Genomic DNA, 19736 nt, shown 5'->3' with positions numbered 1-19736 from the left:
TCAGGGTATAGCAGAAGTTATTTGGTGGCTGAATAAAGACAGTTTTCATGGTAATGAGGCATACCTATTTAAGCTAAATTTGGAATTAACCGTTTCTGTTTTTTGCTTCAATTAAAAAAGTTTCTAATTGTAAATCTCTGTTGCCACTTGATGTTCAATGAAAGGAATCATGACCCCACTTTAGTGAGTCAGAATTTACTTTTCTATTACGTTTTCAGCTGATGGGTGGAAGGACTGCTTGGTGTGATAATTGAACTGGTAACTGAGATTTTTATATTAAATGATTCAAGAAAAACCTTGTTAATTGGTAGATTTTAATATTATCCAAATTAATAGGCATTTAAAAATGCAGTATAGTATGTTTTTTTGGTAACTTGCTATCAGGATATCTTTTTTGTTTGAATTCTTGTATCTAAATCAGAAAATCCCCTAAATGGTTATTTTCTTTTATAGGTGGTAGATCATCTAATGCAAAATTACCTGCAGTTCCAACAGTTGGTTCAGTTCCACAAGACCAAGTTTCGAATATGAGGTATTCAAGCTACTAACTTGGATATTTGTGATTTATTCCTTTTGATGACTCTTAAAAATGTCTAGCTACAATTTTTAGAAAAATTTACTTTGTTTCTTTTTTAAAAAACATACATGACATTTAGAGGCTTGGGAGTATTTTAGAAGTGCCTTCTTAAAGATTATGAGATGTAAAAGATTCCCGAGAAGTAGCTTTTTGTGATTAATAAATATGGAATGCATAACAAATATTTAATTTCACAGGTAGTTAGTAGCTTATGGCTTACGTTTCATATGATTGTAGATTGAACATTTGGAATTCATTGTTCATCTTCCCTAGAAATGCTGAAATAAGAAGTTTATATTGATACTGAATTATAGATAGATTTTTACTGTCAGTTATCTTGTTTAATTGGGTATATGCATTTGAAATTCTAATTTGGAAGGTTGTGAATATATTCCACTACTAGGGCCTTTGTGGCTAGAGTTCTTAATCTGCCTTATTACAATTGGGAAATGCATAACACTTTAAAAATAAACGTACTTGGGTGCTACAAGTGTAGGCTTGTAGTTCTGATATCATCCAGGGATAAGAGGATCCATGAGATAAGTAGAGAGAAATAGTTTTATGGATAGTACCTGGGAAGAGATGGTTATTGAGCACAGAAGTTTCCAGCAGCTTACCAGTTGATAGTTTCAGTAGCACCTCTTGTTGGTTGTATGAATAGAAAGTACTCTTTGTAGGAATAGTTAATAAGTAGTGGCTGTTTATATATATGTTTGGTTCATAAGTTAGAAACTGAATTTCCTGAAATGCAGAGGGCTTGTTTTTTTTTTAACCTCATTAAATATATATATATGTATACCGCTGGATGTGGATCCAACCAACCACAGATTGAAAATATTAAAACAAAATTTCCAAAAAGTTCCACAAAGCAAAAATTTGTCTCACACTGGCAACTGTTTTTTTTGATGTTTCTTTTTTTGTAGTTTTCTTTTTTTTTAATTAAAAAAAAATTTTATTGAAGTATAGTTGACTTACAATGTTGTGTTAATTTCTGCTGTACAGCAAAGTGACCCAGCCATACATATATATTCTTTTCCATTACAGTTTGTAGGACCTTGTCATCCATCCATTCCACACACGATAGTTTGACATTGGCAACTATTTATATAGCATTTACATTGTATTTACATTGTATTAGATATTATAGGTAATTTAGATATGATTTAAAATATAGGTTATATGCAAATACTATGCCCTTTTACATAAGGCACCTGAGCATCCACAGATTTTGGTATCTGTAGGGAGTCTTGGAACCGTTCCACTGTGAAAACCGAGGGACAACTGTTTGTGTATATACGTATGGGTTTATGTGTGTATACATGTATATAAGAATATATGTACATATAGTCACAAAGAGATATATTGAGTAAATTGATATCATTATAAATGTGCCAGTATACTATTTGCAAGTGAGAAGTTGTTCAGCTTGCATTAGAAAGAAATTGTTTATAGAGATAGATGTTAGTGAAAAAGAATATAGACTGATTCTTTCAGTTTATAAACATTATTGAGTTTGTAATTATTGAGTTCTCAGCTGCAGCTGAGAACTTAGAAGTGAAGGCATAGTTCTTGATCTGAAGGTGCTCATGGTTTAATGGTCAATAGAAAATTTGTTAAAAGATTGATAGTTTGTTTATGTTGTAATGGGGCTAAAATCAAGTGCTCTCTACTGGCCAGTTAAGCCTTCCAGTAAGAGCTGATGTTTGGAGTGGTTGTTAACCAGGTTGTTTGTGAGGGCTGGGGTGGCAATATACAACAGAATAAAAAAGGATATTCCAGGCAGAAGGAATGGTGTGCATAGCAATAGTGAATCTTTAGGTAATTTTAAAATTTTCACATAATTTTACAGTTCTATGAAAACTCATTTTAAAAACTAGAAAACAGATAAATACTAATGAATAGTACAGGTAACTTAACATCTTTCTATTAGTATTACAGAGAGGCTCGAACATGCTTTGGAAAAGGCAGCTCCTCTTCTACGAGAGATATTTGTAGATTTTGCACCTTTTCTTTCTCGGACACTTTTGGGTAGCCATGGACAAGAACTGCTTATAGAAGGAACAAGTAAGTGATTCTTCTTTCTTCATATATACATTTAAATTACAGGGTTGAAAACTGAAATGAATAATAAGAGATGCATGGAGTTTTATTGTTTGTTTTCAGCCTTTGACAAGGCTTCTCAAAGAGTCTGTACATATCTTTTAAAGAATATGGCATGACTGCTATTCTAATCTGTTCAAGGTTTTTTATCAGTGATTTGCATGAGATTTGTGTGCATTAGATTTATTACTGTGTGTTTTGGGGAACAATAAAAAAAGAAAAAAAAAGTATTGAATGAAAGAACTAAGAAATGTTTTAATACATTAAAATTAACTATGAGAATTGAGAAATGGAGAGACTGGTGTTATAGTAATAAGTGGGGTATTTACCTGAGATTTTACTTGAATTTAAGATCTATATAAACAATAGTGTATTGCTACATATGAGGAAAATGAGGAATGCATTATTTGTCTCTGTTAGTGGAATTCTATTTTACAAATAAGTAGAAAAAACAGTAGTATTTTACTCTCTCTATCTTGCTTATATCATACATAGATTACTGGATCTTTTCTAGCTAGGGTACTTTGAGATTGTGTCAAACTAGATAACATGCATAATAAGTAAGTTGCTGCATGGATTGGAAACCATGCTATTTATGGAATGGATGGAGGGGTATTGGGACTTTTTTTTACACGAAGCACTTGTCAAATAGTTAAGTGTCTTCTAATATTAAAGAGGTTAACTCAATCAAGTGAAAGTAGACCTTGAATTTCCTCAGACAGCAGGAATCAGTTCAATAGAGATCAACTTTTCAAATGATTAGCTCTATTTAAGAGCTTAACAGACTGACTTCAAAATACAAATCTTCATTCCCATAGCTAGAATTTTTTTAAGGAGAAGCTAGAGGATTTTCATCAATGATAATGTCAAATTGATTTTTTTCATTCAAAAGTGTTTGGACTAGATGTTTGCTAAGTCTGGCTTGTCTGTATCCATGTTAGATGGTTTAAGGATGAGACACATATTCTCCTAAAGCTGAAAAATCATGGGAAAGCATAATTATCTGTATGCAAGTATCTTTAAATATCAACTTACAGCTTTAGTTATCATGACTTTTTGTTGGTTATCAGTCACTAGATGATCTCCTAAGGAATTTCTTAAAACTTGTGAAAAAAGCCCCTCTTTTTTTTTTTTGGCGATACGCGGGCCTCTCACTGCTGTGGCCTCTCCCATTGCGGAGCACAGGCTCCGGACGCGCAGGCTCACCGGCCACGGCTCACGGGCCCAGCCGCTCTGCGGCATGTGGGATCTTCCCGGACCGGGGCATGAGCCCGTGTCCCCTGCATCAGCAGGTGGACTTTCAACTACTGCGCCACCAGGGAAGCCCAAAGCCCCTCTTTTTATAGAAATAAGGATATAATGGTAATCAAAGTTATAAATAGGTTAATGTTCAAGATATCTGTATCTGAGTGTTAACTATGGGATATCAGCACTTTATTTGACCCTTAAAATATGTATCTATAAGAGTAATAATCATTAGCTAAAATAATAATTTCATTATCATCCCTGCTGTAAATTTATATGGAGTTGGTGATGATTGATATCATTTCCGTATAGTCAAAGAATAGCACTGAATTTATTTGAAAAAAATTCAGATTTTAGAAATACTGAACTAAGTTTGTGGAGGAAATTTATTTCATCTGCTGAAGGATATAATTGTTTAGCCAAGGACTATTTGACGTAATGAAGTAATAAAATTTGAAAGGAAGTGAATTGATACATTGAAGGACTTCACCCTAATTTATGTTTCACATATCAAACATTTATTCTTTTAAAGTGGTGTGACAACTTATTAACTATATTTCATTTTGTAACAGTAAATTGAATGTATTAATTTTAGCCTTTCAGTATAGCAAGACAATTTGGCTACTTAGTTGATCTTTGAATTTTATAATAGACCCAGAAAAATAGTATCACCTTAGATACTCAGAAGTATTAAACTTGCCAATTCCAGATCCTGGAACAAAATTTAATTTAGAATCAATTTCTTATTGGTAAATTCTGATAAAATGATAAAAAGGAGAATGATGCACTATTGCTCGTCTATAAACTTGAACAGTGACTACTCATTGGTCTGTGTTCATAAAAATAGCAAACAAATCTAAGAGTTTTATATAGCTTATGTATTTTAAGTTGTGAGGAATCCTTTGGGTGGTGGTTTTATGCATTGTAAAACAGGAAAGTTTTGAAGGGAGGTCATCCCAGCATAGTTCTGTTCAAAAAGCATTGGACTAAAAGGCAGGATACCTCAGCCCTTGTCAGTCACTAGCTGTGTGACCAGGTACTTGAAAATTTATTACTTTTAAATTTTAAATGTGATTTTTATTAATAATTTTAAATGAACATTTAAAATATTTACAAAGTAGGAATTTTAATATCCATGAACTTATTTTTGGCAACTACCCAGACTATCTTTGTTTTGCCATAATTGTTATATCCACCTCCCTTTGTTTTGCTTTAGTGTTTCAGTTAATCCCAGACATCACATTGTTTCACCCCTAAATAATTCATAATTCATATAAAAATATATTTTCTTACATAATCATAATTGCTGCTATTATACCTAATAATATTAATAATAATTCTGTAATACTCAGCCCATATTCATCTTTATTTACAAGATTTTTTTATATTGATTTTCTTCCAATTAAGATCCAAAGTCAGTTTTACTGAATTTGATATGTCCCTTAAGTCCATGTTAATGTCAAATAGTTTCCCCCTATTCTTCCTCTGTTTTCATGTTATTGACTCATTGAAGAAATGTGGTTGGTGGTTCTGTAGAATGTTATACATTTTGGCACTCTGGCTATTCTTGGTGATGTTATTTAACAGTTTCTCTATTTTGTGTATTTTCTGATGGCTTGAAGTTTAAAAGTTTAATTAGATGTAATACTTCATGTTACATCATGCCTAAAGTCACATATTTTCTGATTGGCTCAATTTTAGTGATATTAACCCCCTTTTTCAAGTAGTTATAACCCGTTGTAAGAATTGATGTTTTATTACTTTTATTTTTTAAAAGAAGTCTTCCAAAAACAAAGAGACGATTACTTTTTTTAAAAGTTTGTTTTATCTGACAATTACCTTAAGTGATTTCATTGGACACTTCTTATAAATCTAAGGTTCATTATGAGGTCTTTGTGATCTTAATTTTCCTATATCTTAAAACATTTTCCTAATTATCATTACTCATCAGTTACTTCTAGCTATACTAAGGACTAAAATAATAAGAAAACAAGAATACTGGAATTGCCCCTATAATCCTAGGAAAACAAATCATCACTCTTGGATCACCCTCAGTTTTCTTACTGCGTTGGCCAAAGTATTGCATTGTATTTCAAGAAGATATAAATTTGTTTTCTCAGGGGGATCAAAAACTGGTATTTGGGGAGGGCAAAAGTATCTTAGACATTACAGTGGTTTTTGACCTTCTGATGGACAACAGTACGTCTGTATAGTTTATCTTTAGCATTAAAATTTCATGGGGGCACAGTTAAGAAAAAATGGTCTGAAATGTTCCTTAGGCTCCTCAAAAAAGGTTGAGAAATATTGGTATAAAAGAAGTCTGTGGATACCGTCTTTGTGGTCTTATTTTTAGCTTTCACTGAATATAGTTAAGAATTCAGAATTTTTTATTTTCTGCCCATAATAGTGAGGTGAAAAAAATTGACAGGAGAAGACATTTTATAATTACTAGACCAACTGTGGGTGAATTTGAGGAGATGGGGAGTAGTACTCATAATTTTTATCAAATCAGGATCATTAATGCACAGCGTATTTCTGTGGACAAAAAAGGAAATTGGTTTTCTCAGCATCGTGTCATTCAATAGGAGGAAGGACTTCATTCTACAAAATTTATACAATGTTTTGTGACAAGAACCTGGGACATCTCATTTTGCTAAGAAGGCGTGTGACAGTGTTCATCCATCGTTCATGATGGCTGTGCACCACAATTTACTTGGTGCAGTTCTGAGTGAATAGATACTAAAGCAGGTATATGCCGAAGACAATTGGAAGGAACATTTCATATAGAAATGAAAAAATTCAGTTGATTAATCATTCTGAATGGTGTTTATAATCTAAAGAAGAAAATATTTTGGAATTCGAGAGAAAAGAAAATGGCTGTTCTCTCTACAACAAAATTTTGAATAATCCAACTTTTCCAAAGTATTGCATTTGATGATGTTAGTTCAAGAAGAAGGACCAGAATTAATGATAAAGTTGCACCTATTAGAATTTTATTTGAAATTTAGAAGCAGTATTTTTAAGATGAATATCATGTTTATAGATTCATGAGGAGCAGTTAATTATATCCAAATTATAGACAAATACTTTCAAAACCTGGAAAACAGGGAAAAATTTTTGAGTTTATTATGCTTAAATTCTTACTGAAACTTATAATAATGTTTACACCATCGCTTTATCTTTTTGTAAATTATTTAAGGTGACTTAAGATAAATAAATAAAACAACAAACAGGGTTCTTATGTTCCAGACAGTAAATGGTCATGACCATTTTTCATGGTACACTTGAGAATTTAGGTATCTCAGTGCATTCGGATGTTGATAGCTTAATATCTGGTAAGCCATTTAGTACTTCTGAGTTTAATAGTATGGAAAAACAGTGGTAATAGAGGTGGGATAAATAGTCTCTGGTGGAGAAATTGAAGTGGTCTTTGGTTGTGAAACACCAGAAGAGTATAAATCTCTTGGCTTTGGCATTTTCAGTTTGTCTTTTTTGAGGAGACTAAAATTCCATATTGTTGAAAAATCAATCAAAGGTAAAACCAAGAAAACTGAACCCAAGGGTCAGATTATGAGGCTAGTCAGATCCCTGAGCCTACAGTACCTTGTTCACTTTCTGCTAAGTGGGACAATAATAGGATTTGTGTGTGTAAAATGAAAATTGATGCTTCTGCAACAACTTACAACTTCACTCCAAGTGTTGTTTTAAGGCCTTCCTTTGGGTAATCCTTAGAGTCTGAATGTAGATCTGAAGACAGATTTACTGATTTATAAATCATTTCTTGCTTTTTTGTCCATGCAACCAGTGTCACAAAACAATTTAGGTCATAGAGAGATGTGATTAAGTTGTGTAATCTGATATCAAGTCCCTTAGTGGGATTATTTCCTGTTTATTTATTCCCAAGGTTATATATTTTTGTTTGCAGTATTGATGCCCTTTAGGTAGGAAGCTTAGTATTAGAGGTCTAATATAAGCTCTTTTTTTGTCTTCTGAAGCCCTTTCTCATTTAAAATCCTCCATCGCCCCCTACCCATGCTTTACAGATCTATAAAATCTCACTCTAAAAAACACATGAATCATTCTAATCAAACTATGAAATGTTATTTGACATCTTACTGTCCTTGAACACTCAACCCACTGATCAGTGGTTGTATCAACCTTCCTGTGGTTTTCTAATCTTTATTATTGAGAAATGAGACTGAAATAAGTAATTTTTTGAAAGTACGAGTATTGAACTATCCTACAATATGCTGTAGAGAGACAAAGGAACATCTAGAAATCTTTCTAACTTTGAACGGCCCAAGACCCTTTTAATCATTATTGTTCATTATCTGAGTGGATATGAAAGGCTGAGCCAGATCAGGGCCTAAATGCTTTGCCAGAAAAGAAAAGGTGGTAGGAATTCTGGTTCCTCTAGAATCGAGCAGTAAGGAATAATAGTTGTAGAAAAAACCTGAATTTACTTGCTGCAAGTAGTGGCTTTTGAAGTTGAAATATATGGAACTTCCTGTAGTTGGGTAACATTTTATGAAAAGTGACAGGTTTTCAGACCAACAGAGGCTACACCACCAATAAGAGATGGAGTATTGCTGTGCCCTTCCTTTCCGCCTTGGCATTAGCCTGAGGAGGTATGGTCATCTTAGCTCTATAGAAACAACAATTTAGTCTAGTTAATGGCCTGTTTGCTTAATGCAACATGTAGATGTTCTGTAGCTAATTTTCATGCCAGTGCTGACACTGTTACCATCATTTCTACGTTACACATTTTTTCAGACATGGAGAAAAATGGTTTTGACTTTTCTAGAAAGTGAAGGGGGTGAACAACCTGTTTAACTTGAATACTATTTGTAAGGCTACAGAATGCCAACATGTGGCGTCAGCAGGTATGAGGCATCATGACTAAAAGAGGGAAAGAGAAAGAACTACAGAGCAAGAAGATTAAAAAAAGGGAATAGGATGGGATAGGATGCCCACAAGAACTTTAATGTGGAGAAAGAAATAAGGTAATTCTGTGGGGTGTGTGAGGGCCATGAGGAATTATTTTAGTTGTTATACTTAGTTTACTTTGAACTTAAACTTACGTTTGCTTAGAAAAATATAATAATAAAAAATTTTAATTTTTCTACTTATTACTAGTGTAATTTAGTAATTTAGTGCTTTTAATTATTGGCATTGCTTTTTTAAGATACTGGTTATAAAATTTCTTTGAATGTTCTTTAAAGTAGTTACTTTATATCTTACTGTTAATCAAAACTAAAGAATTCTTTAGATAGTTATTAACTATATAAAACTTCCTTCCTGAGATATTTTTGGTGAACCCAAATGAAACATAAAAGAGAAATTATAAATGCATTTATTTATAAAAAATCAAGAATATATAACAGACAACGGCTTGCACTTCTGTTAAGGTTTAGAGTGAGGTCACAGGTCAAGGTACTAATAAGAGTGTTGGGGATGTCTGCTGCCATGAAACAAAATGGAAACTTGATTGATAGCTAGAGGGTTGAAGGGAGAGAGTGTGGTGGAGAAAGCAAAGGTCAGGGAGCCATTTCCCTTCTCTGCATGTATAACAATCAACTCTCTCCAAAACAAAATTTAGGTGATATTGGTCAATATGGCATATGTTGTGCACATTTCTATGAGTATTGTGAAATGTCAGTATATATGAAGTTATAATAAATGTTTTAGTAATTTGAAAGCTGAAATGAAATTGGCTACAAAAAATTGTGGTTTTGATGCCAAGTTTAAAGTAATTACAGAATGTTTTGTTTACACATATGATCAAATATGTATAGGTTTGGTTCTTAGCAAGAAGTTAAATTTTATTTTAAAACCAATTTGGACAAAGTTGTATAAGAAATAAATCCCTTGTTTTTTACTTTGTAATTTAAAAAAAAATTCTCTTTGATATAGGTCTGGTTTGCATGAAGTCTAGTAGTTCAGTTGTGGAATTGGTTATGCTACTGTGTTCTCAGGTGAGTGACAAGAATCAATGTTGAATTAAAAGTAAATTCTCAAGTGAATTCATTTTGCAAGAAAGTTAAAACTGATTAGAAATTTTTGCTACAATAGTTTTGTGCTTGCAGTTTTAAAATAATTTATTTGTATTGCAAAAGGGTTACTTCTTGTGTTTGGGGCTAACAGTTTATTTCGAAGTGAGTGCTGAGAGAAATAGGATAGATGAATGAGAAATAGAGGTTTTTCGAGCCACATTTAAAAATGTCCAGATCAAATGGCCTTGAGATGGCTAAATTTCTTTGCCTTGCATATTAAAGTTACAGAAACAGATTTATTTCTATACCTCGCGGAGTGCCACTCTGACTCCCATGGGAATAATGGGTTTACTTCCCTTTTGTGCAGAGGTTATAAAATGAGTGATAAATAATTTTGAATTCTTGTCATTGCTAATTATTTTTGACATATCTAGTAGATTTGGGAAAACATCAACAAAAATATGACAGCCATCATAATAAGATGTAGTGAATAAATTCCTAAAAGCGAGATTACTTTCATTGTTCAGAAACCTTATACCTCATGTGGTAAACTTTAATGATTTTTTTTTAAACTTATGTAAAAATCATGTATCCTGTGATATTTTCTTTTCTCTTTAGCAGTTAAACAGATGAATGTTTTTATTGAGAGTTTTTTTTGGTAGTCTTTTAAAAATGACATCTTGCTGGTAGTAAATTCCCCTACTTAAAACTTTAAAATAGCCTTTTTTAATAGGAAGAGTATTGGTCTAGAGGTCAAGGGTTCTGACCCATTTCAAAACCTTTGACCTTCATTTAAAACTCTCCTGGTTTACTTGCCTGACGAATAAGGATAATGCAAAATTAATGTTTCTTTTCATCGATTTATTCATTTTAGTGCCTATATTGCCAAATTTATTTTGACTGTGCTGATGGACATTTCATGAATACAAATTAAAGAATCATAGAAGGTGTGAAAAATCAATACTATGCATTGTCAATAAAATGCAATAAGAACAATTACTTCCAGAGATTACATCTAATGGATTTTTATAATGAACTTGTGAAGAGTAGTTATGTTTGAGGTGGGCTTATTATTCTTAGATTTAGCGAGAGTCATGTTTTTAAGTGAATTATCTACTTTAGAAAACTCCCATTCCTTTACAAACTGACTGGATAAAATTTCCCATTTAGTAATCTGATTTGAAATAATTGGTCGTTTATTTCTTGAATGGAAATTACCATATACCATTCTTATACTGACATGAAATTACCCTTACTTTAAGAATCATTTGCTTACAGTTTTATATGTATACTCAACAGCAGTATGAATTTGTTTATAGAGATGTAATTGTTTCATAGATGAAGTTTGATAGTGAAGTTTCACTTTCTAGATTAGAAGAATTTAATGTATTCTTGATACATGAAAGCTGTTTTAAATATAGTATATTACACAGTGGAATGTTAGAAGCTGAAAAGATAAAGAATGACATGTTTTAAGACACCTATTTGTCATGTATGTCACAGTGCTGTTTAATACTATTCCAATCAAATGGGAATATGAAGATCACTTAGAGTAAGTTGCAAAAGTCAGATCATCTCAAAGTTTTGTTTAAATAAAACACATTATTGGTTTGTTTGAAGTTCTTAACATTTTTTATGGGTTCTCCAAAAGTTCCACAGCATCTCTCTAAGATGTAGCACAGTGCAAAAACTGACATGAAAAATGAAGCTAGAATTAGCTCCAGATGTATACAGATTGTTCTGGGGTGATAATTACATTTTTCACTTTGAATTTTCCTAATTCAAAGAGGTCAGATTGGCAATCACAAAAGTGATTTATTTTGTTAAAAAGTGAACTGTCTTTTTCTACATGAAAGCTTAAGAGAGATGAAATTGAATTTGAAGTCGACATTTTGCAGATATTGGGTGGCTGTGGCTTGAGTTTGACTGATAATTTGTTTTAGTCTGAGATAGGGTGGGAAGTAAATGGCTAGCATCTTGCTAAAATTTTAATCAATTTTGTAAAGAAGAGATGTAGTGGATTGAGTGCCAAAGATCGAAAGATCAGGTCAAAAACTCCTTTTTAATCACATAAATAATGGGATATGCTTATGAACTTAACATCTGCAAATTTGATTTAAAACTTTACAAATTAGTTGATGTTAATTTCATGGCAATCAGCCACGTTCTGATTATTTTTCTTGAATCCATTCAAAACTTTTTTTTTGTATTCTTCTTAACAAAGTGTTTAAGTCTGCCGTATTTTATTACAGAAGAGAGTTTAGAGCCTGAATTTAAGAAATGAGGAAATGATCACGTTTGGTTTGCTGTCATTAAGACCAAGTAGATCACTATATATTTTGTTAAAGCTTCAGCTAGGATCATATTTTTCAATATCCACTCATTCATTAATAGGTTTATTAGATACCATTTCATATTTTATCCCATTTAAATTTTAACATTTTAAGACAAAATGTTATTATTTAGAGTTGAAAATCTTTCTTAAAATATTTAGCATGTTATTTTTGAGTAAAGTTATATATATATATACTTATGGTTTATTAAGTTATGCTTATTCCTATACTGAAAATAATTCAAGAGCTATTTAAGCTCCAAAACCTGATTTAAGTCTTCTTTACTTCTTTAAAATAAGACTGTATACACCCTTCAGGAAACTGTATATTCTCTGATGCACAGAAAATAATCGAACAACTTCTTAATTATATTTCAGATTCAGTTTTTCAGAAGCATGTAACTTTTTTTTGCCCAATATTTGTTGTGTATGTGTATAAACCTTGTAGAAATCCATATGAATTTAAAGAAAATGTTAAATAAATATTTCAAGTAATATTACTCCAGCATTGTGTAAAGTGTTTATATCCTGCTCATTTGACATTAATATCATTTTTGAAGGAATTGACATTGTATTCAAGGCCACTTTATAAAAGTGTTGTGTTGCTCATCCTAATTCAGTCTGACATACATTCCAATAACACTACCTCCCTTCTTGGGTTTAAAGCTTAATTTATGACTGTGCATTGTGAAGTGCGTCATTTAAAAATGGTTTCAACCCAAAACATCTAATAAATAAATAATGTGTATGGCTACTCAGTTGTAGACTTTCTAGACTAGAAATCATTCCATCGGATACTCAACAGTCCACTATCGGAGAGGGCTGTCAGATAAATCTTATGGTAGCTGCATTCATGTCCTGTAAATCACATATTATTGTCTGAGCCTTCTGCCAGGTCATCTATTCTTTTCCCATTTATCAGAAATGCATAGAGTATATAGAAAAACTAGAAGCACCATGTAGTCTGGCCTGGCATCCTGTGTGAGTAGTTAATTAGCAGTAAAAGTTAATTTAAAAATAGTGTTAGTCTGATTTTTCTTCAATACATTTTTCAACAAAATATGTAGATTGTTGCTATTTTGGGAAATATTTCCTTTGCATGAAGGTAATAACAAAAGGTTTGGTCATTTCTTTCAATATCTCTGAATTATTAATTTTAAAAGTATAATGTTCATAATGAGAACCAGCTATCACTATTCATATGATTCTTTAATGTCTGTTTTGTGGTTGAATTATTGCCATTTGAATTTTTTCCTGAATCTTCATAGTAAAGTGTTCCTCTTTTCCATCACTCTCCTCTAATTTCTTTTCTCTAATTCTGGTTTTCTTCTCCTTTTTGAGTTTATTCCTTCTAAATATGTGACATTAATGTTATTGCTCTTGGCTTTTTATTTCATGAGCTTTTCTTTTTTATAGTTGTGATGAGTATTTTGGGTAAAGTAGATAATTTAAAAAAAAAAAAAAAACCCGAGAAGGGTAGGGGAAAGCAAACCAGCTCTATACCATGGCACAAAGGCATCTTTCATTATTAGGCCTCTCTTACTGTTTGGACCTCATTTCTTATCACTTTGTTTTTGTAACTGTTCTCAAGCTATGCGAACTATTTAAAGTTACCCAAATGTGCCATCATAATTTTGTGTCTTGGCGTAGGCTTTTTCTTTCCCTATAATTTCCTTCCTTCAAATTTGGTGAGTCTAATTGTTGGCTTCTTCTCATCACTCCGAGCTCAGCTTAATTATGCTCTTCTCAGATCATATCTATAGTTGGTATCTTTTTTGCACGTCTTCATCTTAGCACTTATCATATCACAAATTTTAACTATACCTGTGCTAGTTTGCTACTTCTTTATTGCCAGTCTCCCTCTCTCTACTCTAGGTCCTATGAAGGTTACAGCTATTTCTGTTTCATATACCTAGTATACTAGGTAAACTGTGAAGTGTGCCTAGTACCCAGCACAGTCCCTGGCATCTGATGGCTGCTCAGTGAATATATATGGAATAAATAAATAATTCAACTCCCAGCTAAATTGCCATCTCCTCTGGAAAGCTTTCTTTGACTCCTCTCTTCCCCACAACTCTAAGCCTAGGTGAGGTATACATCCTAAGCACTCACTTGACCCACCTTATAGTAATTTCATTCTTTATTTAAATTGTCTATTATTTTTTTTCTTTCCCGTTAGACTTTAAGTTTCTTAAAGGTAAGCACTGTGTTTTATTTTCTATTGTATCTCCAACATTCAACATAATTACTTTTCAACCAAATATTTATATAACTGTACAATTAATAAATGGTAACATTGATCATAAACACTGTATTTTGGGCTTTTACCTTTTGGTCCTTTTCATTATGAAACATCCTCATTCTTTTGTGTGTTATTAAGTGTGTATTAATTGTTCATTTTTATTGTCAGCTATTTTGTCATTGCCAAATATTGTAATCATGTTCATTTATAAATAAGAGTCTTACTTTTTTCATTTTCTTTTGGCTTAATCAGATTTACTTCTTTTTAAAAAATCAGTTATTGAAGCACAATTAATATACAATATATATGTAAATATTTTACAATATTATATACAAGAGTATATATACAATATCCTAAGTGTACAGTTCAATGCATTTAGATATATACACAACCGTGTAATACCCATTTCAATCCAGAAAGTTCCCTGTGCTTCTGTAATCAATCCCTACCGGTATCACCTCAAGTTGCTACTGATTTGATTTCTCTTACTGTGCGTGCGTTTTACTTATTGTAGAACTTAATATAAATGGAGATTTACTTCATTTAACTGTTGTGCTTAACTCCTCAGAGTGTGCTGTATATAGGGTACACGTCAACCTGTTAAACGAAAACTCACTATCTAATATTAAGAAAATGGTGTGGTTTTTAAAAAGAAATAATTGAGTCAGTAAAACATAGGTTATTTTTTGCTAACCACAAAATAAGAATTTTGAGTTTAAATTGCTCATTGGAAATATAAAAGTCTTCTTAACTTCCTTATGCATTTTTTTTTACCTATAAGGAAATCTTATGGTATGGAGCTTTTGTGTAGCAGTATTGTGAGGCCATAAACTATACTTCGAAAAAAAAACTTCTAAGTTTTTGTTTTCACTGTCTGTCAGGCTCAGTTCAAATGCTGTCTCTTATACAGAGCTTTGTGTCAGTTTATTTACCCTGAGTCCTCCTTAATATGCCTGCTTGTGGTATTTCTTTTTTTATTTAGCAGACATGTACTGAATGATTTTAAGACAAGTCTCTCCTTTTAATCTAGTAAGAGAGACAAATAATTGTAATACAACATAGAATTTTTATGAGGACTTTAAGAGAAATAGAAGCAAATAGTAGGGGCAGGGAGTGGAATTAGGAATGGGGCGTAAAAATGTATTTATTAATCCCTGTTTAATTTAACTAATTTTATTTCTGTTCATGAACAGGTCATTTCAGGCTCCTTTGCCTTTCAGTCAAAAATTTTTTTCCAGGTTCCATCTATGTTTTTTTATAATTTCATCTAGATCAATAGATATTAAAGTTCTTAAAGCATTTCCTCTACTCTTTGCTGTACCTATAATTTTCCTTGGTTAGATTTGTGGTAGCCGGCTACTTGTTTGATCAGTTCTCACTGTCCAAAATTTCCAGTACAGCAAATCCTAGTGTGTACTGTGTGATGAAAATGGATGTTCTCTGAGAAAGCAGACAGTGGTAAATAAGCTTGGAAAATGTTCATTTAAATTTAATTAGGATCTTTACTGGAGGGTTCCTCAAGGCCTTTAGTCAATACATGTGTGTATGTGTGTGTATGTCTATAAAAAAAAAATATATATATAAAATAAAGTGTATTGTTGAATCTTTTATGAGAATAATATTAGTATATTTGATCACAAAATGCTTTTTATGGCCATAGTGTGTATGGATAATTTTTGTAAAATATACTTTAGGAAAAACATCAGTGTTGACACAGTGAATAATACAGGAAATGCCTCTTTTTGTATTCTGCTTCTGGTTTTCTCTGCTTCTCCAATCACAGTGATTACAGAAAATCAGTAGATTTGCAAAAGTACAGCTGTTTTTTTCATGAAACACTGTGATTATTTTTACTTCATTCAAGAATTAACTCAATTACCTGTTCTCTCCCCTTTGTAGGTAATTTGGACTCAATTTACATGTTGTTTCTGAAGGGATAGATGTTCAGAACTGATTATAGTAAGATTTGGTATTCTTTCTAGAACAACTTAAGTTTAACCAGGAGTGTTTGTGTGTATTTTTACACACACATATATGTATTTTTACAATATTTATGTAGAACTAATCCAAGCTTAAGAATAAATTCAAATATTTTGACATCAGTTGATTATATAGCTATTTCCTACATTGGTTGAGTGAATCCCATTACATTTTTAGTCAATATTGTGGCAGTTTATGATCTGTAATCATGTTTAAGTGTCTGGCATAAAGTCTAGAAACCAGGGTCAGAATATATTTTATATTAATGGGATATTACATACATTGTTAGTGACCCATTTGTAGAATCGAGCTTCGCTATGCACTTAAAGAGGTGCAAGAGGTCCAAATAAAATGAAATTAATCTGTATGTGACTGTTATATGATACAATGTCTGGTGAAAGAAATTTTCAGTATTTGTCAAATAAATGAGTAAAATTTTAGCAATAAAATTTTAACAATTTTTAATAGAATAAAGATTTAGTGATAATTTATAGTTACACAGCTAAATTATACAGTGGCTGTTGCTCTTCTTAGGTCATCCATTTATCCATTCAAACAATTCGGATTTGAGATAGCTTGTAATCAAGACCTAGACATAATAAAAATATGAAGTCATTATTAGAGGTTAATTGGGTTAAAGAATTAAGAGTCACGAAATGACTCTGATGCCTAAGTCCAGGGGTTTTCACTAAAATCTGTAGTGTTTTTATGTTTTTTTTTTTTTTAAGTATACTTTGTATATAAGGCATTTCCTAAAGTTAGTAGACAACAAAAATCTATGTTGATGATCCTTAACCCTGAGAAGTGAGGGAGAATAGAATGCTGCTAGCAAATTCACCCAGGTATATTTAGGAAGATTCATTAAATTAATAGATGGGAGAGGAATTTACTCTTCCTCTGATATGGTCTGAAGAACTCTATCTTTGACATGTACAGATATTTTTGGCATAAGAACATATAAAAATCTTTCTGTGCATATATTGTGTAATAACAAAACTTATTTAATATGTGAGTTTTTTGCTTTTAATATAAATTAGAATAAAAATAGTTCTAAATCCTATTAACTCTTACTAATCTTCATTTCTTTGCTTAGATGCCCCCAACATTGGATTATAAGTTGTGAATACACCAATTTAGAGAACTCCATCTTAGAGTTAAATTTACAGAGTTAAGTGCTAAAGAAGGGTTAAATTTATGCACATAAGAGCTATTTTCATACTTATGCTATATTATAAGTTTTGTTTCTTTTGTTGGATTGAAAACTCCTTGAAGTCAGGAAGCCATTTCTTTTTTTTTTTTTTTTTTGCGGTACGCGGGCCTCTCACTGTTGTGGCCTCTCCTGTTGTGGAGCACAGGCTCCGGACGCGCAGACTCAGCGGCTGTGGCTCACGGGTTCAGCCGCTCCGCGGCATGTGGGATCTTCCCGGACCGGGGTACAAACTCGGGTCCCCTGCATCGACAGGCAGACTCTCAACCACTGCGCCACCAGGGAAGCCCCAGGAAGTCATTTCTTAATTGTCCATTTTGTCTATGTTGTTTATTAGTGTCAGATTATAATAAAATAATCATTTAATAGATACTTGTTGAATAAATCAATATATTTACCTTATTTAAGTAAAGTTCCCTTTAAATTTAATTCTTGAGTTTTTGATTCATTAAAAAGTATTTTTTTTAGTTAAGGAACAGACACCATTCTATTTAATACTTTTATTTCTTCTATTCAATTTTATCTTAATCTGAAAGGCAATTTAGCCCTTATATCGAGGCTTCAGACCCTAATTCTGAACTTTTACCCTATGCTTACTTAAATGTTTTAAAGTAAGAAAATGATACGCATTAAATCCCTTGCACCTGATCAGCTTTGGGTCTCAAAAAGATCCGTTAAGAGTCACAAAAGGACCTGTTAAAAGTCTCAACTGATGACCTCTTATGAAGAAATCACTTTGTGCATGTAGATTTTCCTCTTTCTGTAGAATTATTTCTATCACGTTTAAGTCACTAGCTTCAAATAACTCAGCATTCATTTCAGGCACCACAGCTTCTGCTAACAAAGGGAATATGACAAATGTTGAACCTCTGGCTCTTAAAAATGATGTTTACCCAAATATTTTAGCACATTGTACATGAAGGTTTCTTAAAAGAGACAAATCTATATCTGAGTAGAAAGATTGCTAAAAGTGCTTGCATGGCAACAAATTTGCAAAATGTATTAAATGTTTAAATTTATACTTTGATATGCTGTCAATAAATCATTCAACTTTCTTTGTAACCAGGCTTCCTTTTTCCAATGTAAATGGGACTTTAGGGGCAATTGGATTCTTTAAGACCAGTTTATATGTAGCATGGTCCAACTAGGATCAGTATAATTTAATATTTCAACCTTTTCTCAGTGTTACCCCTCCTTTTATTTTATTTTGGATGCCTTTATTCCTCATCCTTAGAATACATTTATAGAAAATTAGTGAATGTAAATTGATTGTCTCTGATTTGTTATTGTCAGTGCTTGTGGCCTTTTGATTGTGAATGGATGAGAATCAATATGGTAATGATTAACATTGGGTTCAAAAAAGTAGGCTTGCAGTACAATCACCTGTTTTTATCTTAGAGCTGCTGTGAATGCTTTGTCCTTATAATGTACAAAGGCTGTGAGCATAGGTGTTCTGTATTGAAGTGCTCAGAATTAACTTAATTTTGTGTGCAATCAAAATATTTGACCTTATGAGAAGGAACTAGAGACCTTTGAAGAAGCATGATGGGAAGCCTGTGGGAGTTGGAGAGGGTAGTTTAAGATTCATGCTATGTTAACCGATCATGAACATCTTAAATGCACTAATAGTTGTGAAGCATTTGAAACCAGCTTAATAACTGCACTTTATGCTAGTATGGAAAAAAAAATTTATAGTTTTACTTGATTCAGATTTTTATAACTTGCTTTTATAGGGTGGACTCATTTGTCTTTAAACAATAGCAAAAACATTAAAAACAAATAAATCAGACTGAATTATTGCATTTCACTTTTAAAAAAAATATTTAACTTGATGGATTAGTGAACATTAATTGATCTTTATTTGAATCTGGATGCAGACCTTTCCAGTATTAATTTAAAGTGCTTTGTAACCAAAGAGAAGCATAATTTAACTTTAGCGCAGGATTTATTCTGAAATACAGGCATCCTGTTGATTCACTAGCGCACTAGGATTTAGAAAACAACACCTTTGAAGGTAAATTTTGTGGAACTGGCAGTACACCCTGTGGCTTGGCAGTCTA

At 32.2% G+C, this 19736-nt stretch overlaps 1 protein-coding gene across 3 annotated transcripts in view; it reads left to right on the top strand.

The window, feature by feature from the left end:
• Window positions 1-19736, top strand: part of LRBA (LPS responsive beige-like anchor protein) — a 736343-nt gene that overhangs the window by 201741 nt on the left and 514866 nt on the right. For all 3 annotated transcript variants that reach the window (XM_027117137.1, XM_027117135.1, XM_027117138.1), the window contains exons 32-34: window positions 454-532; window positions 2508-2641; window positions 9836-9897. In XM_027117137.1, coding sequence (XP_026972938.1) covers window positions 454-532; window positions 2508-2641; window positions 9836-9897 — 275 coding nt within the window. The remainder of the gene's footprint in view (window positions 1-453; window positions 533-2507; window positions 2642-9835; window positions 9898-19736) is intronic.

The sequence above is a fragment of the Aethalodelphis obliquidens genome, unplaced genomic scaffold, assembly GCF_003676395.1.
Source record: "Aethalodelphis obliquidens isolate GAN/ISIS:26980383/991018 unplaced genomic scaffold, ASM367639v1 scaffold17, whole genome shotgun sequence".
NCBI classification, from domain to species: domain Eukaryota; kingdom Metazoa; phylum Chordata; class Mammalia; order Artiodactyla; family Delphinidae; genus Aethalodelphis; species Aethalodelphis obliquidens.
The sequence above is the reverse complement of the archived record's forward strand: the minus strand, read 5'-3'. Positions and strand labels throughout refer to the sequence as shown.